Consider the following 17,477-nt stretch of genomic DNA (forward strand, 5'->3'; position numbering starts at 1 on the left):
CATTTGTACCTTGTCTCTCCAAATACAAGGTCTCCTAGCTGGGACTCACCCATCTCCTGGGTTCCCCCACCGTGCCCAGCGCGGGGCCTGGCCTCCATCATCACAGTAAGGGAGGGCCCCTGGGGCGGGCCTGCTACTCACTCACCATGGCGCTCACCACCCGGCCCACGTAGACTGGACTGCTGCGGCGGGAGCAGTCGCGGCCAGCGTTCCTCAGGAACTTGGGGTTGACGTCCAAGAGCATCAGGCAGATGTCCAGAATCCCGTCTTCAAACTGTGTCAGAGGAAACAAGGGGAGGATGAGGGAGCTGAGAAGTCACCTCCTCTGGGAAGCCTGCCGTGAAGTCCAGCAGCTGTGGGACCCCTCTGCTGTCTCACACACCAGATCGGAGGCTCGGGCTGGGTCTGTCACATCTCTGTAGTGCCAGCTTTTCCTGGCCCAGGAAAGGCGGGGTGAGGTGGGACAATGACTGAGTGTGTGAGAAAGGGGGAGGGGGTGTGACTGCATCCAGGCTGGGGGGTCCTGGGAACGTGGAGTAGAGCCCAGAGTGAAAAGCCCAGCGTCCCTGGAGCTTCCCTCCCCTCCGACTCACCTCAGGCCCAGCCACTGCACTCCCCCACCACCACGTCTTCACTTCCCTCAAGCCTGACTCACCCTGCAGAGCTGATAAGCCTCCCCTCCTTCCCCATCCCATCGCCACACACCGTTCGGATTGGAACCAAAGTATAGACTGTAAAGAAGTAAATCTAATCTCATCACTCCTGTTTCCACTGCACCCAGAGTAAAATCTAGACTTTTCCCTGTGGCCTGCAGGGCCCATTAAGATCTGTGTCCCATAGAGAACAAACGTATGGACACTAAGGAGGGGGAAAGTGGCAGGGGGGCGGAGGAAGGGAGGTGGTGGTGAGATGACTTGGGAGATTGGGATTGACATATATACACTAATGTGTATAAAATCGATAACTAATAAGAACCTGCTATATAAAAAATAAATAAAATTCAAAGAAAAACGATCTGTGTCCCACCCCATCTTTGACCTCATCTCTCACCGCTCTCACCCATACTCATTCTGCTCCGGGCTCACTGCCTCAGGACCTTTGTACTTGCTATTTCCTTTGCTTGGAATGCTCTTCCTGCCTCTCTCTGTGTGACGCACACCTTCTCATCCTTGCAACTCAGATGTTATGTTTTTCAAAATCTCTCCTTGTCACCTTCCATTGGACGACCCATCCGTCACATTCAAGGGCTCTCCTGTCTGCCCCCTGCTCCCCGTCTCTGTGGTCTTGTCCCAAACCAGGCCTTATCGCAGGTCTCCCTCCATGACACAGAATAGCCCTCCCTGGCTTGAACCATTCATTTTGTGGCTCCCTATTGCCATCTGCCTGACATTCAGGGCTGTTCACAACCTGAACACTGCTGACTTCTCCCACGTCATCTCCTGGGGCCCCTTCTCATATAAGTGCTCCCCAAACTGTAACATACTTCTTAGGTACAACATAAACTTTCCCACCTCTGAGCTTCGGCTAATGCTGTTCCTTTTGCTTGGAATACCAGGCACCCACCTCTTCCAAAGCTCAGCTCAAATTCTGCCTACTTCAGGAACTGCCTGATTCCCTTCCTTCCTTTAGGTCTTATCATCCTGGCTAGTGATGACTTCCGGAAGTTTGCAAGGCCATGTCCCACGGCCCCGCACAACCTGGACACAGACCAGCAACTCAGAAAATGAAAGGGAGGAGTTGGCTTTGTTCTGTCTCTCAGGGGAGAATACAGAGCCCTGGGAAATAAGAGCCAATTCATTTTTTGATGTGTTTTATGCATCACAGTCATATCACCATTTTGTTTACATCCCGCAGAGGGCTACAGGGTTTCCGCAGCTATTTGGAGGCAGTTTTACGATTATTATCCCCAATATTCAGAAGAGGAAACTGAGGCCAGAGCCCCAGATCTCAGGGATCATCCTATGATCCCAGGGCAGGACTCTCTAGTCCTGAACATGGAGCCTGATCCAGGGGCTGCTAAGAGAAATCTCAAGGTGAACCCTACCCCAGGAGGCCAACACCCACTAATACACAAGGAGGTTGAAGGGCGAGGGGTGTGATGGTTCTTGCTTCATGAGTTTTCTCAGCAATATCTCAAGAATTTTTATGGGGTGCTGGATAGTAGAGGAAATAAGAGTATTGATTTGGAGAACAAGCCCAGGCTGGCCTGCTGAAAGAGGAGGAATCACATGGTACAGCGATGAGCCAACCAGCTGAGATCAGCCAAGCCCAGCCTAGACAGCCATGTCCTGGTTGGCCCATAGATTTATGAGAAATAACGAATGATTGTTTTTTCAAGCCTCCAAGTTTCGGACTTGTTTGTTAGTCAGCAGTAGCTAGCTGATACAACAGTGATTCTCAAAGTATCACTGGATCAATAGCATCAGCATCACCTGAGAACTTGTTAAAAATGCAAATTCTCAGCCCACAGCCAGACCTACTGTATCAGAAACTAGGGATGGGACCCAGGAACTTGTGTTTTAACCCATTTTTTTAGGTGATTCTGACATATATTCGAGTTTGTGAACCACTGATCTAGATAATGGTTTAAAGCCCCTCTCAGCACATGCCTAGCATATTGTAAGCTTTCTCCAGTGCTGCCCATTATTTTGATATATGGCCTTGAATGTTCCCCTTCTCCCTCATGGAGTACCTGCCAGCCCCACAACTCTCAAAGGCCCTCCTATTCTTTCCCACTTTGAATCCAGAGCTGCTGCTCCCACAGCGGAAAGGGCCACCCTTTGCTGTGTGACCTCAGGCTTGGCCTGGGCCCTCTCTAAGCCTCTAGCCATTTCAGGGCCCTTGAATCTTTGACAGCATGGCGTGGGTGACTCAGACCTGCTCACACTTCTGACTTTGATTTTGACTGTCTCAGACCCAGGACCTAGCACACAGTGGGCCTAAGATGGCTGGGAGGGGCAGGGTGTGGCCTTACCTGCCCAAAATTCCAAGGTATGCCCTTGATGAACTTGGCTGAGCCCTGGTAGATGAAGCCCTGTTGGGTGAGGACGTACTCCCGCCGCTCCTCATCTGAGTCCAGGTACACAGCGTCCGCTGTGGGTGAAAAGGAAAGGGCCTCAACTCTAGGTCTGGCAAGGCCCAGGTTCCCCACAGACATGGCAGCCGGGGTGCCAACTCCCCAGGGCCAGGTCAGTTTCTCAGAGGCCTTTCTGTCTTTTAATCAGAAAAACTAGTCATTAATTAATAATCCCATATCAGTGAGATAAGGTATTATCAGTGACAACAATGTCTGTCTTTTATCCAACACTTGCCATGTGCCAGGACCCATGATAAATGTATGACATATATTAACTTGTTTAATCTCTACAAAAGGCCCATGTGGAAGGGATCCTTGGAAGCCCCATTTTACAGATGGCAAAACTGAGGCTCAAGAATATATTACAGATGGGAAAACTGATGCCAAAATAAGAGACAGGCACACTCGCTGGGCCACGAGTCAGGAACCCCCTAGCTCTGAGTCTCCTTTGCTGTGTGACCCTGGGCAGGTCACTTCTTCTCCTGCCACCTGACTGTGTTCCCTAAGAGTAAAATGTGATCCCAGATCTGAAAGGTGCTTTGCAAGCTAAAGCCCTGAGCCAGTGCGAGGAAGAAGCATCATTCAGGTGGAGAGAAAGCTGAGTAAGTGTCACTGCAGCTCAGGGGAGGAGGGTCCTTGTCCAGCTTGGGGGGTCAGCTGGCATCTGAAGGTTGCCTGGATGACATTCTAAGCAGAGGACCAGAGAGAGCAGAGGTGCGCCTGCTGGAAGACGCAGGGCACTTAGTTGCCTGTGGCTAGCGACGACAGAAAAGGGCCTGGGGCGGTGGGGCCAGATGACAGGAAGGCAAAGGTTAGCCTGGCCTTTCTAATCCTCACTTCAAAGTGAAGAAATTGAGGCTGGGAAGGGGAATTCCAGAGCCATGGTATGACTTTGGTCGGCTCTGGGCATTTTTGCCTCCGTGGGCTCCTTCCTCCACAAAAAAATAAAAAAAACAAAAATATATTTTATGACTGCATTGGTATAATGATGAACATATTAATATTATATGTTAAAACACATTCTCTGGCCTGAACATTCATTTTGTTTCTTCTGATTTTAAAAGAAATTAACACATTTTCATGGGTCCCTAAAAGTATGGCGGGCCCAGGCAGCGTGCCTACTGAAATCAGCTTGGGGAAACATGTCCAGTGCCTGGGATGCAGCTGCCCGGCCCCTCAGACCCCTGGGCTCCTCTACAGTGACCAGCAACTTTACAGCTTGGAGGAAGCAAACGTGAAAGTGGCTGGGTGTCTTCTGCGTCCTGCCCTGTGGCTCTGAAGATTGCGCAATAAACATCAGCCTTCAGATAAATAAACTATGTGGCTGTAAATCAGTGGCAGCGCGGGAGGAAGAATTTAAAGAAGGCAAAGCCCACGGTACTTTCTCATCCAGTGAAGGTGTCAGCACATGTTGAAGTGTCCCCACCGCAGCCCAGGAAGCTGGGACTATGATGTCCCCGCTCAGGTCTCTAGCTGGTAAAGGTGGAGGCCTTGGGGCCGCTAGATCCCGACCCCGACCATGTTGGAGCTCAGGGACGGGAGGCCCCCAGGTCACGGGCAGATCCCCCCTCCCCCCAGAGGGAGAGCAGTTTCCTCCCCTAGTGTGCCCACCCCCACTGAGCCCAACTTCCTGCCTCCGCATCACCAGTTCCCGGCCTAGGATGTGGGTCCCTTTAGTCACTGTGCTGCTTGGCTGACTGTCAGCCCAACTCTCCGGGCAGGGAGGAGGCCAGGACACAGGAAGGGGACATCCCCCAGACCCTCACTCCCCGTTCCCTGAACTCTGAAACCCCACGGTGTTGGGGTCGGGGAGGGGCACTGCCACGTTCCTGCCCTGCGGGCAGGGTTGCCAACTAGCTGTAAGTTCACATTGACTAAAATCAAAATGAGTGGACAGTGGGTCCAGCAAGGCCACTTCTGTCCTGAGAAACCATTCCGTGTGGCCACAGGGCATGTGATCAAGGGTGTTCCTCCCTCTGATAAGCCACAGGGGATCAACTCATGCCTGTGGGTGGGAGCCAGACTAATGAACCATCCAGCCGGCAAGACCCAGGGCACTCCCAGCTCTTAAAAAGGATGAGCAGATGTCTGCAGACTGATACGGAAAGAGCCTCAAGATGTACAGGAGAGGTAGAAAAAAACCAACCCAAGTTGTAGGCTGATGTATATGGTAAGATTCTTTTATGTTTAAGAAAGACAGGGAAACCCATAATGCAGTGAGGTCTTGTACAACATGATGAATGTAATTAACACTGCTGTATGTTACATATGAAAGTTCTTAAGAGAATAAATCCTAAAAGTTCTCAACACAAGGAAAAAATTTTTTCTATTTCTTTAATTTTGTATCTATATGAGATGATGGATGTTCATTAAACTTGTGATAATCATTTCACGATGTACATAAGTCATCGTGTACAGTCATCATGCTGTACACCTTAAGCTTATACAGTGCTGTATGTCAATTATATCTCAATAAAACTGGAAGGAAGAAAAAATACAGTGACTTCTCCAGGCACATACATTGGAATCTAAGGAGATAACCCCCCCCAAGACATCTAATAATGGTGTTTCCCAAGGAAGAGAGTCAAGGGGGGGCTTGTCTCTCTGTAGTGCTTGAAGCTTTTATAGAGAGGGTGTTCTCATGTCTTACTGTTATAATTAGAAATAAAAGCAAAAGTATGTAAAAGAGAAAATAAAAAAATCTTTCTGTTCAAATAAAATGCCCCAAAATGGAGAAAAAAGAAAGAAAGAAAGAAAGCAGTGGCCTAGTAAGAAGCTGGTTGTCTTGATGCTGGAGAGGACAGAATTTCTGCCCTGGGCCCGGGCTTTGAGGAGGGACAGCCCATTCCCAGGCTGGGCCCGCCCACAAGGCCCCTCTCTCTGCTGGGCTCCGTAGGAGCAGGAAGGAAAGAGAGCCCACTGTCTTGTAAGTCACATGCGGAAACTGAGGCCTGGGAAGGCCTGTGGCGCGCCCGTCTCCTCCCATCTGCTCGAGATAGACTCAGCCCTCTCCCTGACTCTCTAGTTTTGTCCAGCATCACCCACTTGCTTCTTGAAGGACCTGCCTAAAACCACTTATCTCTGAGCCTCAGTTTACCGTCTGTAAAACGAGGATGCTAACCTCTCCCCCCGGGGATTGCTGAGAGCCATCACTGAAAGAGTGTATAAGGAGGCAGTTAGGTGACCAAACTGCTCCTGCCTACCTCTCCTGGGTACCCTGCCCCTCCACCTCCCTGTTTCCCTTCCCCAAGCCAGTCTGGTGGGATTTAAAACAGAGCCCCACGAAACAGAACCAGGCGTAAAGCCGCGGCCCTGGGCATCCATTGGGCAGCCCTTTCCTGAACTGGGCTCCTGAACCCAGGCCACCTCCAGGCCCAGCTCACAGTGCCAGGGCCTCAGACACAGGGTGAGATCCCTTCGTAGCTGTGTAGGCTGGAGCAAGTCATTTTGCTTCCGCGAGCCTGTCTCCTCCTCTGTAAATGGGAATAATGAGTTCCGACATCACAAGGTCTTTGGGAGGCTGGAGCACGGAACTATATAGAGTAGGCCTCACTCAATTCAATTGGATGTCTCTTCCACCCCATCCCCCCACCCTCAGTGGTTCCCACGGGTGGGTCCAGCCCTGCCCATCTCCACACCCTGCCCCGCGGATGAAGCGCAGCTCACCTGGGCACCAGGCATTGAAGAGCAGGGTGAAGTGACCCAGCACGAAGCTGGAGCCCTGGTAGCCAGTGGAGGCCTCCAGGCTGAGGCGGTACAGGCCAATGGGGGAGGTGGCTGGGGTGCGGAGCTGCAGCGAGAGGGCACTGTCCTGCTGGTCCACCACTGTGGCCACCCAGGCACCCTCCTCCACAGCATCGGACAGCCCGAAGCGGGCCTTGGTCCCGGCATCCTCGCTGGGGGCTGGGCCTGCAGAGGGAGAAAGCAGGGACCGTGAGCCAGGGGTGGTGAGGGGGGGTGAGCGCCAGGGCTGGCAGGAGCAGAGCACATGTCTGGGGTCCCCTGGGCCTGGGTTTGAGGCCTAGTTCTGTCACTAACCATTGAGGGAACTTTGGGGACAGGTTTCATCTCTCTGAGCCTCAGCTTCTTCATCTGTAAAATGGGGATTAGACCCCAAAATGTGCAGGATGGTTTTGTGGGGATATGTGAAAATGTGCAGGCACACAGCACGTCCTCAATCTCCTAGGAGGCTCCTCCTGGGAGAGGGGACAGTGTGGCCTAGGACAGGGTCACAGTCACACTGTTCTGGACTGGCGTGACTTTGGGGAAGACCATTCTCTTCTCTGGGCTCAGTTTGCCCATCTATAACATGGACAGGAATTAGGCAAGATACTCCCCGAAGGTCCTCCTCTCCTGCCTAAATCCTTTAACTTTCAGAAAAAGAAGCCGAGACTCTGAGTAGAATGGGACCTTGGTCCTCTGATGTCCCCAGTGGGGCCTTTCTGAAAGCCTGCTTGCTCTTGGCTAGCAGAGGGTGCTGGCCAATGCAGGTCTAGGTGTCTATCTCCCAAGGGCCCCTCCAACTTTTTGCCTCTGTATCTCCATAGGCAGCCACGAAGAGCCAGAACTACCCCTCACCTCCCTACAGCCTTTTACACTTTACAAAGCACCTTGGCACTTCCTGCTTCTCCCAAGATCCCTTGTACAGGAGGGAAAACTGAGGCTCAGAGAGAAGGGCTCTCCCAAGAACATCCCAGGGGTCTGCAGCAAAGCTAACATCTGAGCCCACATCTCTAGGCCCTGGGCTGCCCCCAAGGTGCCTCTCATTCCCAAAAGGGATGCTCCCTAGTGGGGGGGTTTCAGGTCTCAGTGTGGTGAGAGCCTGTCTTGAACTGGCTCTTTTTCAGTTGGAGGGCAGGGCCTAGCCCATGCAGGCAGGTCTGAGTCATGGGGAGGGTGAGGGGTGCTGGTCACTCTTTCTGGACTTGGGCGGCAGAGAGAAGAAACAAAACCTCCTCTGCCTGGTTGGGCGGCTGCTCGGGAGGGTTTCTGTTTATTCTTGCATCTCCCTCCCTGCAGCTCTGCCCCCCTCACTACTGACAATATGGGGCCCTGCTCACTGAGGGGCTACCTGCCAGCCCCACCCACTCCCAGGCCCAAATATAACTATGAACTAACTGGCATGACACAGGCCTCTGGGGCCCTGTCTGAGTGCCAGGAGCCAGCTGTAAGCCTTTAAATGCTCCCTGTCTTCCAGAGCCAGTATTTAGGGGAGAAGTTGGGCAGCACTGGGGTCCGAGAGCCAGCCTAGGTCTGGTTCCACTATTTAGACCCTGAGTGCTGTGTGACCTGGGCTAAGTCACCAGGCCTCTCTGATCTGTGATTTTCTCATCAAAGAAGAAAACAGGCTTAGACTACACGCCTGGAAATTTTCGACTCCAGGTCTGAAACTGGCTCTGTGACCTTGGACAAGCTATTTAGCTTCTCTGTGCCTCAGTTTCCTTACCTGTAAAATGGGGTCAATTGCAATGCCTCCTCATAAGGTCATTGTGAGGCTCAAAGAAGGTGATGCTTGTTAAGCACATTGCAAGGTGCCTGGCACATAGTAAGTGCTCAATAAATGATAGTTATTATTTATTATTGTCACTACCACCTTCTAATGCTGTTTAGAAGAATCAGTGAGAGTTTAAAGTAGTGACTAGCACATAGTAATTATGCAGTAAATATGAACTACCCCCAGAGTCATCCAAAGAGATCATATTACAAATCAGAATTCTCAGAGACTGGAGTGGCATGTGGTAATTGTCTAGCTCAATTGAATCACTTCACAGATACAGAAACTGAGACCGAAAGGGGCAAAGTTGGGGTGACTATACGTCCCAGTTTTCCCAGGGTAGTTTCATTTTATGCCTGTGGTCCCAGCATAATTCTTTTTTTTTTTTAACATCTTTATTGGAGTATAATTGCTTTACAATGGTGTGTTAGTTTCTGCTTTATAACAAAATGAATCAGTTATACTTATACATATGTTCCCATGTCTCTTCCTTCTTGCATCTCCATCCCTCCCACCCTCCTTATCCTACCCCTCCAGGAGGTCACAAAGCACAGAGCTGATCTCCCTGTGCTATGTGGCTGCCTCCCAGTAGCTATCTACCTTACGTTTGGTAGTGTATATATGTCCATGCCTCTCTCTCGCTTTGTCACAGCTTACCCCTCCCCCTCCCCATATCCTCAAGTCCATTCTCTAGTAGGTCTGTGTCTTTATTCCTGTCTTACCCCTAGGTCCTTCATGACTTTTTTTTTCTTAAATTCCATATATATGTGTTAGCATACGGTATTTGTCCTTCTCTTTCTGACTTACTTCACTCTGTATGACAGACTCTAGGTCTATCCACCTCATTACAAATAGCTCAATTTCATTTCTTTTTATGGCTGAGTAATATTCCATTGTATATATGTGCCACATCTTCTTTATCCATTCATCCGATGATGGACACTTAGGTTGTTTCCATCTCCGGGCTATTGTAAATAGTGCTGCAATGAACATTTTGGTACATGACTCTTTTTGAATTATGGTTTTCTCAGGGTATATGCCCAATAGTGGGATTGCTGGGTCATATGGTAGTTCTATTTGTAGTTTTTTAAGGAACCTCCATACTGTTCTCCATAGTGGCTGTACCAATTCACATTCCCACCAGCAGTGCAAAAGTGTTCCCTTTTCTCCACACCCTCTCCAGCATTTATTGTTTCTAGATTTTTGCTGATGGCCATTCTGACTGGTGTGAGATGATATCTCATTGTAGTTTTGATTTGCATTTCTCTAATGATTAATGATGTTGAGCATTCTTTCATGTGTTTGTTGGCAATCTGTATATCTTCTTTGGAGAAATGTCTATTTAGGTCTTCTGCCCATTTTTGGATTGGGTTGTTTGTTTTTTTGTTATTGAGCTGCATGAGCTGCTTATAAATTTTGGAGATTAATCCTTTGTCAGTTGCTTCATTTGCAAATATTTTCTCCCATTCTTAGGGTTGTCTTTTGGTCTTGTTTATGGTTTCCTTTGCTGTGCAAAAGCTTTGAAGTTTCATTAGGTCCCATTTGTTTATCCAGCATAATTCTTAATGGCACCGCTTTCATTCTCAGAAAAGACTCTGTTTGGATGATCAATGATCTGGTCTCCATGGTAACGGCCTGGGCCAGGTACCATAGCCACCATCACTATTGATACACCACCCTCAGGGACAGGCCAGGAAACACATTTCCCTTTCTCTCTGTCCCGCGGCAACCGTGTACATACACGCACTTACACACCCCTTTCTTCTGAGGGGTCCTGGTGGATGGGATGCGGGCGGGCTGCCCCCCGGCCCCACTGCTGCTCACATAAACTGGCTTAGAAAACTCCTTGGCTGCGGTTCCACATGGTACTCTTTGTGGGGCTAGAGGCGCTACAGAGACTCCCCTGGGTAAATGGCCCTGGAGACCTGAGGGGTCCTGGCCACTACCCCGACCACGGCAGTGAGGGCCTGGGTGGGGTGGATGAGGGGAACCTTCCAGAGTCAAGCCTTCTATTAGCTGCAGAAGGCTTCTTTTCACTGCTTCAGGATGACCTCACTCTCACCCGACCCACTTTCCCAACCCTGGCCCACCTTGGGGGGAATCAGGGCTTTATTCCTTAACAAGGGTGGTGCTTGTCTGCTGTGGTCTGTACCCCACAGCAGAGCCTGTCCGGCCTCGAATTGTCAGGGTGAAATGCATGGCATCTGGGCATGGGTGGGGTCAGGTCACACACCCCCTTTGCTGAATGACCTTCGCCAGCTCTCTCCCCTCTCTGGGCCTCAGTTTCCCTGAAGAGGTAGGACAGGCTGATCATAAGCTAGAATGTTCCAACACTAGGGCAGGGTGCCCAGGCCAGGCCCAGGGTCGGGGGCTGACCAAAGCCAGGCCTCAAGACAGAAGGCCCCGCTTCCTGGTATTGTTTCTCAGCTTCCCCAGCCCACAGGAGGGTCTTGGTAGCTCAGACAGGGAGGCCGAGTGCACCCAGAGATACAGTGCCTTCTGTGGCTGCCCCGGGGGCTGTGGACGTTACCAAGGCAGGTTGGCTATGATTTGAGATAAGTTGGCAGAGACTGGAGAACAGAGATTAGCTGCTGGGGTAAGAAGGTCAGCTGCCTGCCTCCCCCGTGGCCCCAACCCTGAACTTGGGGCCTCGTGACCTAGTGTCAGGCTACCTAGACAAATGGAGAAGAAGGAGAAAGAAATTCGGACACCTTGAAAGTGAAAGAAGGAAAAAGAGATGGGAAATACCCAAGTTGGCAGTTCATCTACCATCCATTTCACAGAGGAATAAACTGAGGCCGGCAGGCACTTGTGGTGAACAAGTAAATGTCCCTGCTCTCAGATCACATCAATGAAAAGCCTCAACTCTGGGGTCAGGGTTTCAATCCTGCTGTGTCCCTAACTTACTGTGTGACCTGGGCAAGTAACTTGACCTTTCTGAGCCTCAGAGTTCTCATCTGTAAAATGGGTGTTAGTTATGCTTCCAGAACAGAAGGATTCAGGATGAGTATGCATACAGCATAGATGTGATTTTCATCAAGCCAAGCCTGACACTTCTCAGGGCACCACACCCAGCCCTTAACTGCCATGGATTCAGCCTTCCACTTTACAGAGGGGGAAACTGAGGCTGGAAAGATCAGAGACTTGCAGGAGGCCCCTCAGATTCATTGGAAGAACCCCAAGGATGCTGGGTATGTGTATGTGTGGGGGGGTGCCCTGGCTAGTAGGTGTGTTCCTGCCAGAAGGGAAGGGGGAGGAAGGAAAGGGATGAAGGGGATATCCGTGGCCGGTCTGCAGGCACTGTGATAAGCTTTATCAAACGGCCTCCCAGGTAGTACGGGCCTCAGCCTGCTTGCTCTCTGGCCTCAGAGACCTCAGGAAGAGCTAGGGCTCACCTTTCCCACACTTGGGCCAGAGTCCCAGCCAGGCGGCCCCTCTCTGACCTCAAGGGAGTGGTTCCCATCAGAAGCCAAACCCAGGGATTTGGCATTTAAGGCCACTTTCCTGGGAATAGCAAAGAAGACTGGACACTGGGCATCTGGGGATGGGGTGGTTGGGGCCTCAATGTCCCTTCATCCATCACTGGAGTCCCTGGAGCAAGACCAGCAAACAGCTGCTAACATCTGCAGAGCACTCCCTCATGTCAGGCCCTTCTCACCTAACTACCTTCCACCAGAAGCGCTTTACCTCAGAGAAGCTAAGCAACTTGCCCAGGGCCACACAGAGGGTAGGCAGTCTGGTCCACACCAGAACCCAGGTCTGTCTGTCCAGCTCCTGAGCCTGAGGCAGCCTCCCAAGGCTTAGAGAAAGAACCAGGGGAACATAAAACTGCCCACTCAGAGGGCTGGAGCAGCTGGGGTTCTCTCCACCAACCAGACCCTCTTTGGGCCTGATCCCAGAGGCTTCATCAGGTTGTGTGGGTTTGCGGGGGTGGCTGTTGATAAGAATTGGGAAGTTGTTCTCATGTGGGAAAAGGCAGGCAGGCAGGACCTTGATGGACCCGTGTGGCGGCAAACCTACCCCTCAACCCTGGTGACAACAGGTTGTCAGGAACCCAGGCGTCCAGAAGCACAGACTTATCTACGAGACTGAGGGCCTGCGGAGACATCTCTGCACTCTCTGGCCTCAGTTCCCTCATCTGTAAAATGGGTTATGACTGCTGGGAATTTCTCAGGGGGCGAAGAGGAACGGCGTCACCTGTCCCATGGTCTGTCAGGGGACAACGAAACCACAGAACAGGGAGGTGCGGGCGTGGGACTCACCAGTCACGGCACAGAAGGTGAGGCTGTCCACGCCGGCCTCGTAGTTTCGGCCCTCGAAGTGCAGCGTCAGCCAGAAGGGCTGGCCCCGTCGCACCACCAGCTTCTCCCTGCACAGGTCAGCCGTGTGGTGGTCACGGCCATTGGCCTCCAGCTCCAGGTCACATCTCTCCAGAACAAGATCTGTGGAGACAGATCTTGAGCCGTGGTTCCATTCCTCAGCCAGCTGTGAGCCCTGAGCTCCCTGGACGTGAGGGGTTCAGGGCGCCCCCCGGGAGCCAGCCTTCCCAATCCCCACCCGCCCTGTCCCCCAGGGGCTAACTGGGCCTGAATCTCCCCAACTCTTTTTTTTTGGCCATGCTGCGTGGCTTGTAGGATCTTAGTTCCCAGACCAGAGATTGAACCTGGGCCCACTGCAGTGGAAGCCCGGAGTCCTAACCACTGGACCGATGGGGAATTCCCTCCCCAGCTCTTAATCACAGGTTGCGCGCACTGCGGCAAGTGGGAAAGGCTTTGCACCTCCCAGCCGTGGGCCCTCAGGCAACTCAGCTTTTCTGGGCCTCACTTTTCCCCATGTGTCCACAGGTGGGGACAGCAGGACCCACCTAACAGGGCTGTGGTGAGCCATTTAGCCCGGTGCCTGGCTCATAATAAATGCCTACTAAACACGAGCTAGTCTATTGTGATTGGAGGGCTCTTTTGGTAAAAAGGGGGGTGGTATTCGGTATCGATTAATTACACAGGCTTTGCCTTTTAGGTTCAATTTCCAATTTCCAGAAAATACAGAGGACTGAGGAAGATGTAAACACAGAACCAGGAAGCAGTCAACAAAATTCATACTCTGGGAAACTATAGGTAAAGTATTCGGTTTCTTTAACCAATAAATTACAAAAAAAAAAAAGAAAAGAAAGAAAAGACAAGAAAAAGAAGTTGAAGGGATAACCTATAGACTAAGAGAAACCTAAAACACATTACAACCCACTGTGCTGTGTGACGCTTATTTGGATTTTGATTTTAAAAACTATTTATTACGTGCATGAGGCAATTAGAAATTTGAATACTGATGTATAATGGTGATATTAAGGAATTTTTAATTTGTTTATGTCTAAAAAGGAGTCCTTATTCTTTGGAGAGATATATTGAAATATTTACAGATGAAATGATGTGATGCCTGGGATTTGTTTCCAAATAATGGGTTGTGGGGTGTGAGGGCAGGAGGCAACAGTAGCCATAAGTTGGTGGTAGTTGGGACCAGGTGACGAGAACATAGGCGTTTATTCTACTGTTCTCTCTACTTTTATGTATGTTCAATATTCTCCATAATATTAATTTTTTTCAATGACAGAGGTTTTGGAGTCTTCTGGACCTGAGTTTCAGTTCTGCTGTGCCGCTGTGTGATCCTGGGGAAGGTGTCTCTCCCTCTCTGTGCCTCCTTTTCTGAAGCGTCAAAGGGCTGCTGTGAGGTCTAGCAGAGGACACCCTTTCCCCAGGGCCGAGCCCAGGGCAAAAGTTTGATATGTGAAAGTTCTCTTTTCCCATATTTTCAGAGGGAGCTGAAGACCAGGGGAGGGATTGGGGTGATGGGAGAGTGAGGGTCAAATCTCAAAAACCTTGGCAAGTTCAATTTGACCTAATCAAGGTCAAGATTAGGGGGACCGTAGGGTGAGAGGAGTGGGCAAGGGAGATGCTAAGAATTATGGGGCCCTTAAGAGTATGTGGTCCCACTGAGGCCCAGGAGCAGGGATTTGCCAAAGTCACCCAGCAAGTGGGCCCTTCCACAGGGACATACATGCAGGTCTCCTCCCTTCCGCCATGGAATATCCCCCAAATGAGGCGCAAATTGCCCAGTAACTGCCGAGGGCTTTGACACGGATTATCTCCACTTAAACCTCACAGCTACCCACCTACACAGCTACTACCACTACCTTCACTTTGTAGACAGAGACATTACACGGCCCCAGGTCTCACGGCAAGCACAAGCTGAAGCTTTGGGGTTTGAATCCAGGGCTGTAGATTCGGGAGCCCGCACTGGCAACAACCTCACTCACAGCTCAGGATTTGTTGTCCATCCCCCTGACCCCTCCACCCCTCCCATCCCCCGCCCACGTCCCGTGTTGTTTCAAGCCTAGGAGGAGACCTGGCGAAAGTTGAGGCCCCTGCAATCACAGCAAGAGACCTCCGCTAGCCACAGGGAAGAACTTCCTGCTGGCCTGCTGGGGTGAAGAAACACTGTTTTGGGAAACTTCAACTCCAGAGAGCTTAAGCAAGAAAGAGGCCACTGTTGTCCCCCTAGGAGACCTTAGGGAGATGGTCAGTCCCTGGTCTGGGGCAGATGCAGTGCTTTCTCACTCTATTGTCTGAAGAAAGATTTCCAGAAATCATGCCCAGCTCTAGAGGTGCAGAAACACTGGGGTCTAGGATCTTAGGATTTCTGCACTGAGAAAGGACCCGAGGTCTTCCAGGCCACCGGGACCCCTGTAGGAAGTGGCCACTCTGGCAATGGGGCAGGGGGCTCATCATAATTGGCATCTCCAGAGTCCCCCAGGTCTACTGAACCCCACTCTTGGGGACAGGGTGGGAAACTGCATGGGGCACAAGTGGCCGCCTAGGTGACGCGTCACAGCCAGCCCTGAGCTGGCTTTCGATCACATGTGTTGGGGAGCCGGGTCCCAGAGAGGGACAAAGGTGGCCTGAGATCACACAGCAGGTCGGGCACGTCGGTGGTTCCTCCTGCTTGTTCCAGCTCCACGCGCCCCGGGTCCCTCTCCATGTTCGCTCTGCCCACCCTCCTTCCTGGGGGCTGCGGTGGTGCAGAGGCCACGTCCAAATGGACTTGACCCGAGAGTCAGCCAGGATGCCGAGTCCAGCAGCATTAGTACAGGCGCATCTCCCATCGTAGAAATCCCTCCTCTGAAATGGTAGCCCTGCCCGTGTGTGTGTGTGCGTGTGTGTGTGTGTGTGTGTAGGAAATGAATTGAGCTCCTTCTCCAGTCCTTTCACAGATGTACCGAGGACTGGCATTACTGTCCATGTTTTACAGGAGGGGAAACTGAGACTCAACCAGTGGACAAGGACCAGGGTTGCAGAACTTGAGGGCAGGGAGGGACCTAGGAAAGCAAGTCTGCTCTCAGGCCTCTCCCCCATAGGATGCTGGGAGCTCCTCTCTGGCCCCCGAGGCCAAGGAGACAGCCAGGCTTGGGTTACACACCACCACGGACTAACCAAAACTCAGTACTTGAGTCCAGGCCAGCACCCTCTGTACAGTTTCACGCCTGGCATGCAGCAGGGAGCCAGCTCCCACTAACTGACGGAGGACAAGTGACAATGGTCTGCTAACACAGTACTTCACCGCTCGTAACATGCCTTCGTGTTCCACTGCCTCATCTAATCCAGGAAGGCAGAGGTTAATGACTATGCCCTGGGGATGGGGAAGCTGAGGCCCCAAGCAGAGCCAGGACTGGGAGCCCGGCACCTCTCACCCAGCCCAGCCCACCTGGTGCGCTCCAAATCGGGGACTTAGGGATTGAGCCCAGCCCGGTCCTGACCCCCACTGCACCGGTGGGACCACAGAGACCAGGTAAGGATGGCTGGACCCGGGGCCCCTGAGCGGTCGCAGCGGCGCTGACCCTGATACTGCACTGACCCTGATACTCACCCTCGGCCATGGTCGGGTGGTGGCTGTGCTCTTCAGACCCGTGTTAGGACTCTCCAAGTGCAGACCACTAGCGAGGCTGAGACCGACGGTGAACTTATAGCCCGCTTAGGGGCGGGCTAGGGGCGGGGCCTCGCGGGAAGGCGGGGACCTGGCGGGGAGGCGGTGTCCTGTCTGGGTCCACGCTCCTCTCCACCAGCCGGCTGGGCCGCAGCCGGGGGTCAGGAGACGAGGGAGGAAGTGAAGGTTGGGCAAGGGCGCCCCCTGGGGAAACAGAGCAGGGCTGGGACGGCAGCCACGGGGACACACAGACCAGGATACCCAGACACACCTGGATACATAGAGTCAGATCTTGGGTAACTGAGACCCCTGGATACAGAAACACACACACAGATACAGACACACAATTGCACCAGGACACACAGGCATACTTGGATACACAGACATGGACCCGCAGTCAGGTCAGACCTGGGATCAAGAAGACACATACACCGTCAGATAAAGATACATATGGAGCAGACAGACACACAATCAGGGACGTAGGGTTGTGGACGCACAGAGACACAGACACACTGTGACAGATACGACAAATAAACCTGGACACACAGACACAGTGACGTAGACAGAAAATCAGATTAAAATCAGAGACACGCCTGTACATAGCCACAGCCAGACACACACGGACAGGTACCAACCAAGAACTACACACAAATAAGCAGGTGTCCGGATGCACCCAGCTCATAGACACACAGACCACACACCACCAGAGGTGGACACAAAATCAGATTGGGGCACTTACAGACACACAAAGGTGCAGATACTGGGAGACGGACACACAGACAGACATGGCCTCATGTACAAACATGCAGACACACCCACAAAGACAGACACAACACACCTGTCTCTGTCGCAAAATCCAGAGACATCCCTCTATCTCATCCATCCCTCTATCCATCTAATTGTCCATCCATCTAATCATTCAATCATCCATCTACT

At 51.7% G+C, this 17,477-nt stretch overlaps 1 protein-coding gene across 1 annotated transcript in view; it reads right to left on the bottom strand.

Moving 5' to 3' along the window:
- Positions 1-15,599, bottom strand: part of TGM2 (transglutaminase 2) — a 32,467-nt gene extending 16,868 nt beyond the window's left edge. The window contains exons 1-5 of the mRNA XM_089895433.1: positions 15,530-15,599; positions 12,833-13,084; positions 6,743-6,985; positions 2,975-3,093; positions 146-274 (exon numbers count right to left, since the gene is read on the bottom strand). Of these exons, the coding sequence (XP_089751559.1) occupies positions 146-274; positions 2,975-3,093; positions 6,743-6,985; positions 12,833-13,084; positions 15,530-15,599 (813 nt within the window). The remainder of the gene's footprint in view (positions 1-145; positions 275-2,974; positions 3,094-6,742; positions 6,986-12,832; positions 13,085-15,529) is intronic.
- Positions 15,600-17,477: the final 1,878 nt, after the last annotated feature.

Source organism: Delphinapterus leucas, chromosome 15 (genome assembly GCF_059928025.1).
Source record: "Delphinapterus leucas isolate spDelLeu-1000000601 "Yukka" chromosome 15, BTC_Dleu_Yukka2, whole genome shotgun sequence".
Classification (NCBI taxonomy): Eukaryota; Metazoa; Chordata; class Mammalia; order Artiodactyla; family Monodontidae; genus Delphinapterus; species Delphinapterus leucas.